Source organism: Centruroides sculpturatus, unplaced genomic scaffold, assembly GCF_000671375.1.
Source record: "Centruroides sculpturatus isolate CEXI.00-Female unplaced genomic scaffold, Cexi_2.0 scaffold816, whole genome shotgun sequence".
Taxonomy (NCBI): domain Eukaryota; kingdom Metazoa; phylum Arthropoda; class Arachnida; order Scorpiones; family Buthidae; genus Centruroides; species Centruroides sculpturatus.
Genome location: NW_019385183.1, coordinates 265,584 through 273,173, shown reverse-complemented (window position 1 = coordinate 273,173; position 7,590 = coordinate 265,584). Strand labels below are relative to the sequence as shown.

Sequence of the window (7,590 nt, the reverse complement as noted above, 5' to 3'; positions counted from 1 at the left end):
AGCAGACAAAAAAAACAACAATAATAATAATTTAAATATTATAAAAATTTATTTACAAAATTGAAAATTGCACACGTTACAAAAATAACGACCTTTTTTCTTTTTTTTTCTAGTAAAAAGTCGTCGGACAATTATAAAAAAACGAGCATCAATGATGAAAAAATAAATTAAAAATAAATAAATGACGTGGTGATAAATAATTTGTCATTGATATTTTGTTTTTCTTCAATTAAGCATACTTTAAATTTTCTTTTTCTTCGTATATTTCGATGAAAGATGAATAAAATGATTCCCGTTTTATATATATAATATATATATAAAAACAAGAACAACAACATTTTTTGCATAGTCCAAGGACGGATGAATAATGCCACAATTATTAATTGTTATTATTAAATTAATTAATTGTAATTAATACAAATTCGGTGTCGATTGTCGATAGACTAGTTTCTTTTTTAAAATCTACTTTGTTTCAATTTCTAAGTACAGAAATATCAACAACAATTCGATTTTTTTAGGAACTATTTTCCGCATCTCTAATGGACGTCAACAACATTAAGAGATGCAGACAAACACAATGAAGAAGTGGGCATTTTTTTAAAAAATTCATGTAATGTACATTAAATAAAACAAAGAAAAGTGGGCTTAACGGGTGTATTACAAAATCACAAAGAGTAAAAAAAAATATCCGCCATTTTCAAAAAGGCACCATTTCCCGCGAATTTTTCAAGTGTATTCTTTGGCATAACCTTTTACATCTTTTCTGCCATCTGTTGACGTACGAAGGAACTAGACACGGGGGTGGGTAGTGTTTTTTTTTTTTCTTTTTCATTTCTTAAATTAAAAAAAAAAAAATTGAATATTCCGGTGTATCAAAATTACTCGAATTTTGGGTTTATAAAACGAGTCAAAGGTATATCTTTTTTGATTAAAAAAATAATATATATATATGTATATATAAATACNTTTGATTAAAAAAATAATACATATATATGTATATATAAATATAAAATCCGCTTGGCTGACATCTTTATATACGTACGTATAGACTGTATCAGTCTATATATAAAAATATATATATAAATATACATTTGTATATCACAATTACGTAATTTCCTCTTGTGAAGGAAGAACACAATTTACGTTTCGTGTTGTTTTTCTTAAGTATTGTGCGCATTCTTGTAATGTATACGTATATATATATATATATATTAATAATTTAAGAAAATGGATCACAACACAAAATTACCTTTGACATAATCGGAAACCGTTTGTAATAATTTATAGCTGCTTTTGACTGTCTGGCATAAACGTAGAAACTTCTTGGAGGGGGAACAATGTTTGGTCAGACTCTGATCTAACGCGCTGTTCAACATTTCTGTAAAGTTTGTCTCATTGTTTATTGTCTTGATCACATTTTGAAGGGTGTGAGCGCTTTCCAGTAGATTTGCAGCCAGCTGTTCAATTTTCTCGTTGCTGTTCGAGTTTATCGTGTCCGAATCTTCTTGAATCAATGGTTTAACTTGTTGATTTGTAAAGAATACGTTGGACGAATGTTTGACTAATGAAATGTGAAGTTTCAACAAAGCTGCATCCTTTGCTAAATTCTGTAAGATGTAAGAGAGTTTAGTGAAATTTACCGCTTAGAAAAATCTGTAAAACATTCTAATGTAGGCTATTGTACATACCAGAAGACTGTCTGTTGTTGGTGTGTTCGATAAATTACCATAGTCCGACGAAGAACAAAATTCTCTCCTCGTCATCTAGAAAAAATTAATAAATAATTAATTAATTTACGGCATTGAAAAATCGTGTACGAATATTTATAAATGTAAATCGTGACTCAAAAGTCTGTTAACCGTTGCAACGACACGTTTTCTTAAACTTCTAAATGGCTTGCAAAGTTAGCTGACTTTTGGGCCACCCCTGTATATTAAATAAAATATATCAAAATTATGTTTAAAAAATTTAAAGTTGGGCAAGTTTTTGTTCGTTTTTCACAGTAATTAAAGATTATTTTGGAGGTTTACGAGTGTCATAACTGAATAAAAACAATTTCGTGTGCATTATAAACATAATATAAAATTTATGTATGCTTGCACCTTTATTGTATATTTATCTTACTTTTATAAAACAACACGAATAAGGCACACATATTTAAATTTTATAATATTTATATCATATTATTAAATATTATATAAATTGTTATGTATTAACGATTATTTATACCCTAAAATTTCAATAATCGATACTTTAAGGCATATTACTGCACGCGTTAAGGCATAATTTAATACACTATATCTTAACAGAAGGCAATACGAAAGCAGAAGGTTACAATACTTGCAAGTACACTATTTTCTTTAAAGGAATTTTCTATTTCTGAGGCACTTGCAAGTATCTTACTTGCAAATACAGAAAGTGTTTTAGAAATGGCTTTACCCTTTAACTAACTTAAACACGTGATTTTTTACCACAAAATAATATAAATACTATGTAAAAACAGAAGATTTTTAGGCGCATTTCTTGGATTTTATGTGTATATCGAACACGTGTAATTCTTATGTAGTTTTTTTTGATGATAATCAAAAGGCATATACAGTATTAGTATAGGTGTAACGAGTTCAGTAACCCGCGGTTCCTGTTTGCAGCATACTGTCGAAATATTGTTGCTTCGTGGTTTAACGTCACAATTTTGTCGCTTGTCCGTTTCACCTGTCAAAACCGGAAATAATTGCGGGATGTGACGTCACGATACATTTTTATTTTAAATTTTTGGACAATGTGAACATTAAATTAAACTTTTTCCGATTATAGCAGCTAAAAATAAATCGTCAATTGTGCACCAATAGCGCTTTTTATCTATTTTAATAGCTTTAAAGTTTGCTTTAATGTATATTCGTTTTAAAATCATTTTTGATGGCCTTTCTCACATCATNGACATTGCTAGATGCAAAGAAACTTCTCTTTTACCATGCACATAATCCGTAAGTTTGATTCATTGATATCCATAATTTTTTACTTCATTACCATTTTCACAGTCTAATGATAATTACTGCATAAATTATAACAATATAATGTTCATCTCACTTAAAAACTTGTAAAAGATTTAATTTTCATTATTTTTTATTAATTTTTATTCCTTTGTTTTGCAATTAAGTTATTAAGCAAAATATTTTTATTTTCACAGATCTCTGTTTGTTAATTAAAAACTACACCAGGATAATAAATCCTATTAATAAACAAGGTCCAAGTAGACAGGATATACACAGAAATTTAAAAGAGTAAGGACATAGAAGTAAAAGAATTAACAGTACTAGAAAATTTAGTGTTTATTGTTATTTATAAAAATAAATGCATTTGGCGCTAATTTTATTTTCAATGATTGCTTATTTTAAAATGATTTTAGAATTATTACGCCATTTAATGTTAAAAAATTCAGTTTCGCTTTTGTTAATAAATTTTAGCATTGTTATACGTCACTTAACGTTAGAAAATTCGAATTTTGTATTGTTACGCCATCTCGAGTAAGGGAATTTCCATTTGTTTTTAAATTTTAGTATTGTTACTCCACTTAATATAAGAAAATTCAGTAGGAATATGTTTTAAATAGAACGTAACGTAACAATCGAATTCATTTAAAGGTGATTAGTTAAATAGAAAGTTAATGAAAATGATAAACAATAACACGTGATCGACTAACTGTGTGTATTTAACAATGGAAAAGAATTTTAACGGCAGTTTTTAATTGTATCGCGACATAATTAACGGTAAATAATATAAACAGTAAGTTTTCAAGTTTTTTCCTAACAGTATGAATGTAGGCGACGTAACAATAGAGTTGCAGCTGATTATCGGCGAAATGAATGCTACAGATTAATGGCGAGCGATGTAAATACTAAATATTTAAATAGTTATTAGCATAGACTATTTGTTTGAGCAATTACACATATTTTTTTGGCGGATCGCGTGACGTACAAAACATCGTTCTCACACAAGTCGCGCTCGGAATAAAACATCGTACGCTACAGAAACAATCCGAGCGCATGCAACATGTCATCAGGAAGTGGACATTGCATCGTAGCACGCGATGCAAAATCACCCCCCGAAAATGGATTTCCGGCTAAATGCCTAAAAAGTACAGGCGGATGCTACAGAAAATTCCAAATGGTATAAGTTTAAACCAATGGGGAGTGTTGACTCATCGGTAAATTTTCTTTGTTTAGGAGTGACGATCATTTTGTCCGTGCCATCTCTACGGCACGGAAGGGTCCATTGCACCTCTCGGACGGACACACGCACGCACAAACACAAGTTGGCAGTGTGCCACGATTGTTGTCCGGCAAGAAAGAGTAACTTTTGAAAAATTACGCAATTTTTAAAGTGAATATTATCTTGGACCTTTACAACTTTGTGAATGTACTTTTCGGCGCGTTCGTTCAAATATACCCTGGAAAGAGAAACTCGTTTGACTAGTGAAGGCCTTCTTTTTTTCTTTCTTTTTTCTTTTTTTCATTGTTCTCTGCCTTTTTAAAGAAGCAAAAATTTTGTGGCTGGCGTCATGTCTGGCCATCAACGAGAAGGGGGTTGGTATTTTGTCCTTCTCATTCTTGTTTCCAGCGGGGATGAGTTCTGATCTATTCTTTATGCCGGTTCACGTGATTGTGACACCCACGTATGCCTGATCTCGTGACTGGTCGGCGTGATTATTGTCGAACTGCGGGTTTATGTTTGATTGATGAGGTAACTTAATCCATTATTTTCGTTTTTTTTCAATGCGCTGCTTCATTGACACGTTCTTCGACTTTCGGTGTTAAAAATACACTTCGCCACTCCATAAATTATGCCAAATCGAAAGTATTCTCGTCGCCAATTCAAATTCCCGGACAATTGATAAAAGTAGTGACGTCCGGTACGGCATTTAATCCCTAAGACGGTATGGTAAACACTAAAAATTCGCTCGAATAATAAATTAATTCTGGAAAAACCGTGTTACGTTCTAGTGTTTTTGTGTATAAATCTGCCTACTAAAAAGCCAACAACCTACTTAAAAGGTTATTATTTTTTTATACTGTACATTATGTTCTTCACAGGGACATAAATTTGAATTTTACGGATGTCGTAACGTTTTAACCAAACATACAACAAAAGAATTCGAAAATATGTTTTGTTATGGTTAAAAATCCCATTATCTGAATGGATTTTTATACATTTATCTCTATACTGTGTGTGTGTATATATAATCTAAGCTTATAGGATACTCACCTCGTTGATTATTGTTTCTGCAACACTTCTTTGTTGTTGGATATTCGCAAGTAGAATATTCAGTGTTTCGTTACGCCAACTTTCCAGTTGTTCTTCTGTCGTTTGTGAAAGTATATAAAATTTGCGATTATACGTATCAATTATTCTATCTTTAAACGCTTGATTTCTTACTAAAACTTCTTCTTCGACACACGTCGAGATGGGGTTACACCTCGATAGAGACGATAAAATGAATGCTACAAAAACTACTGCAAGCAAAACAAATAAAAAACAATTAATTCACAAGTTTTCATTTTTTCTTTAAAAAAATTAATTTTTACATTCGTTAAAATAAAAAATAAAGAAATTCTCGAAAATATTTACGCGTTAAAACACCATTCTACGCACTTTTTCGAGCCTATTGGGACTTTCCAATAGTTTTACACAAGGTAAATATAGGAAAGGAAGCCGGATTTTAGATAGAGAAACACACGAATATATAATAAAGTAAGCGGGGAAATTCCAAAATTTTCATTTAGTTAGAAATTCAACACACTCACCTTTATAATTCGCGCCAATTTTGCAACAACGGAAGGAAGAAAAAGGCGAAAAAAAAAGAAATAAAAATAAAAAATAAGCGTGCGTTAACGAAACACTTGTCTACTTAAGACAAAACTCGATAGGAAAAACACTAGAAAACAAGTTAGTAGTGTTAAAGCGAATAGAGTAATCGGTCCGTGAACTTTTTAAAATTAGTTCAAGTTACTTTCTAACACAGTAAAACGACACTAGACGAACCAACAGATCGATATAGAGCACGTGGCACGAAACTAACCACGTTGTTGGGTATACGTTATACCGGGAGCGTTTTACCTTCGACTCCTCCTCGCCCCGTCCCCCTATTTAACGCGGTCCCTAACCGAAATTTCGCTCCAAAAAATTTCGTGTGGGGTTTATACCTATGATCAATTTGAATGTGGGCAAACACTTACCGGTAACAGGCAGTTGTTTACAAGGCCATTCCGTTATTGTCCTTGATAGACTATCCATGGTCGATATATAATTTAAAAAAAAAAACTTCCCGTAGATTTCGTATATTTTAATATTAACTTTTGTAGAGTCACGAGCGGGGTTTTTCGGTCCCGATTGACCCCTTCACTCGCCACTCCAACCTTTTATATGTTCTCCAGCACGGCTGTTATACTGATAACAGACCGCAATCCTAACAAGTACCTCGAGTAGTGACGTCACCTGGTGACGTCAGAGGATGTTTAGTGACGACGTACATTAGTTCCACGCCTCTTTCGGATCATTTAGCGAACGGCAGAGAAAAGAACAACAAAAAAAAGGACCGGTATATAGAAAAAAATAAAAAATAAAAAAATATGTAGGCCTGTAGCGAATGATGTAATGTGGAAATTACATACAGAATTCTATAGGATTACTTGTGTAAATGTTTGCTAGCTCATATAGTAATCGTTATTATTCTCGGTATTGATGTATATCCCATTAGCGGAATTTTATTTTGTGATTTTTCTAATTAAAATAAAACTTTTTTATGTATATTTATATTATTATTATTAAATTTTTTTGTGTGTATTTTAATTTATTTTTCTTCGTAATAAATATTCGTACAATTGATAAATTCGGCATTAAATTACCGCAAAAATTTTACTTAAAAAGAAATAAAATTTCGTTTTATTTATTTTTTTAATACACTTTTTTGCCTTTATTTATTGTATCAAAAATGTTCCTTTATAAAGGGATTAACACAATAATTGAATTATATTAGTGTAATGTTTTAACGGAATTATTGTTAAAAATTAAGGATTATTTAGCAAAATTAACACTTTTAAATAGGAAGTTATTAAGTATAAATAAACTTTTAACACAGAATAATACAAATTTGTGGTTGCCATTTGTACGTCGCGACGAAGAATTGTTCCGTAAATGCGAAGGAATAACATAAAGTAAAATATTTTTTAATTGAAAAAAGACCAGATTTTTCTTTTTTTATTACGTGTCTTGTCATTCTGTGGTGGGTAGCTCCATAATTTTTGATCGACGTAACAAAACATCTTTCCTGGTGTTTACTTCCCCACCCGAAATACGGGAGCAGGAACTGATCGTTCGAGTTTAAAATACCCAAATCTGTATCGTTAGCGGGGCCTCAATGGCCCAAACTAGGATGAGGTAGGTTAATTCGGTTTTAGTATGATGCTGTTAGTAAACTTTCATTTCATTCTGTATCATAAACAATTGATTTATCTTTCCCCTTCTGCCTTTGTATTTTTAAAAACTATTTCTACTTTTATTTTCTGTGCTTTTTTACATTTAAAAAATTAAATT

General features: G+C 31.2%; 1 protein-coding gene across 1 annotated transcript; it reads right to left on the bottom strand.

The window, feature by feature from the left end:
• Positions 1-995: 995 nt before the first annotated feature.
• On the bottom strand, positions 996-6,498 carry LOC111635875. The gene is made up of 4 exons (XM_023380993.1): positions 6,234-6,498; positions 5,263-5,510; positions 1,689-1,763; positions 996-1,607 (listed from the first exon to the last, which is right to left on the bottom strand). Exons 1-4 carry the CDS (start codon positions 6,289-6,291, stop codon positions 1,233-1,235), a joined length of 756 nt encoding a protein of 251 aa, XP_023236761.1. The 5' UTR covers positions 6,292-6,498; the 3' UTR covers positions 996-1,232.
• Positions 6,499-7,590: the final 1,092 nt, after the last annotated feature.

Coding starts and splice junctions, on each gene's coding strand:
- LOC111635875 (XM_023380993.1), bottom strand. CDS start 6,291: ATGGATAGTCTATCAAGGACAATAACGGAATGGCCTTGTAAACAACTG. Junction 1,764..5,262: donor CAGAAACAATAATCAACGAG/GTGAGTATCCTA, acceptor AATTTTTTCTAG/ATGACGAGGAGAGAATTTTG. Junction 1,608..1,688: donor CAACAACAGACAGTCTTCTG/GTATGTACAATA, acceptor TACATCTTACAG/AATTTAGCAAAGGATGCAGC.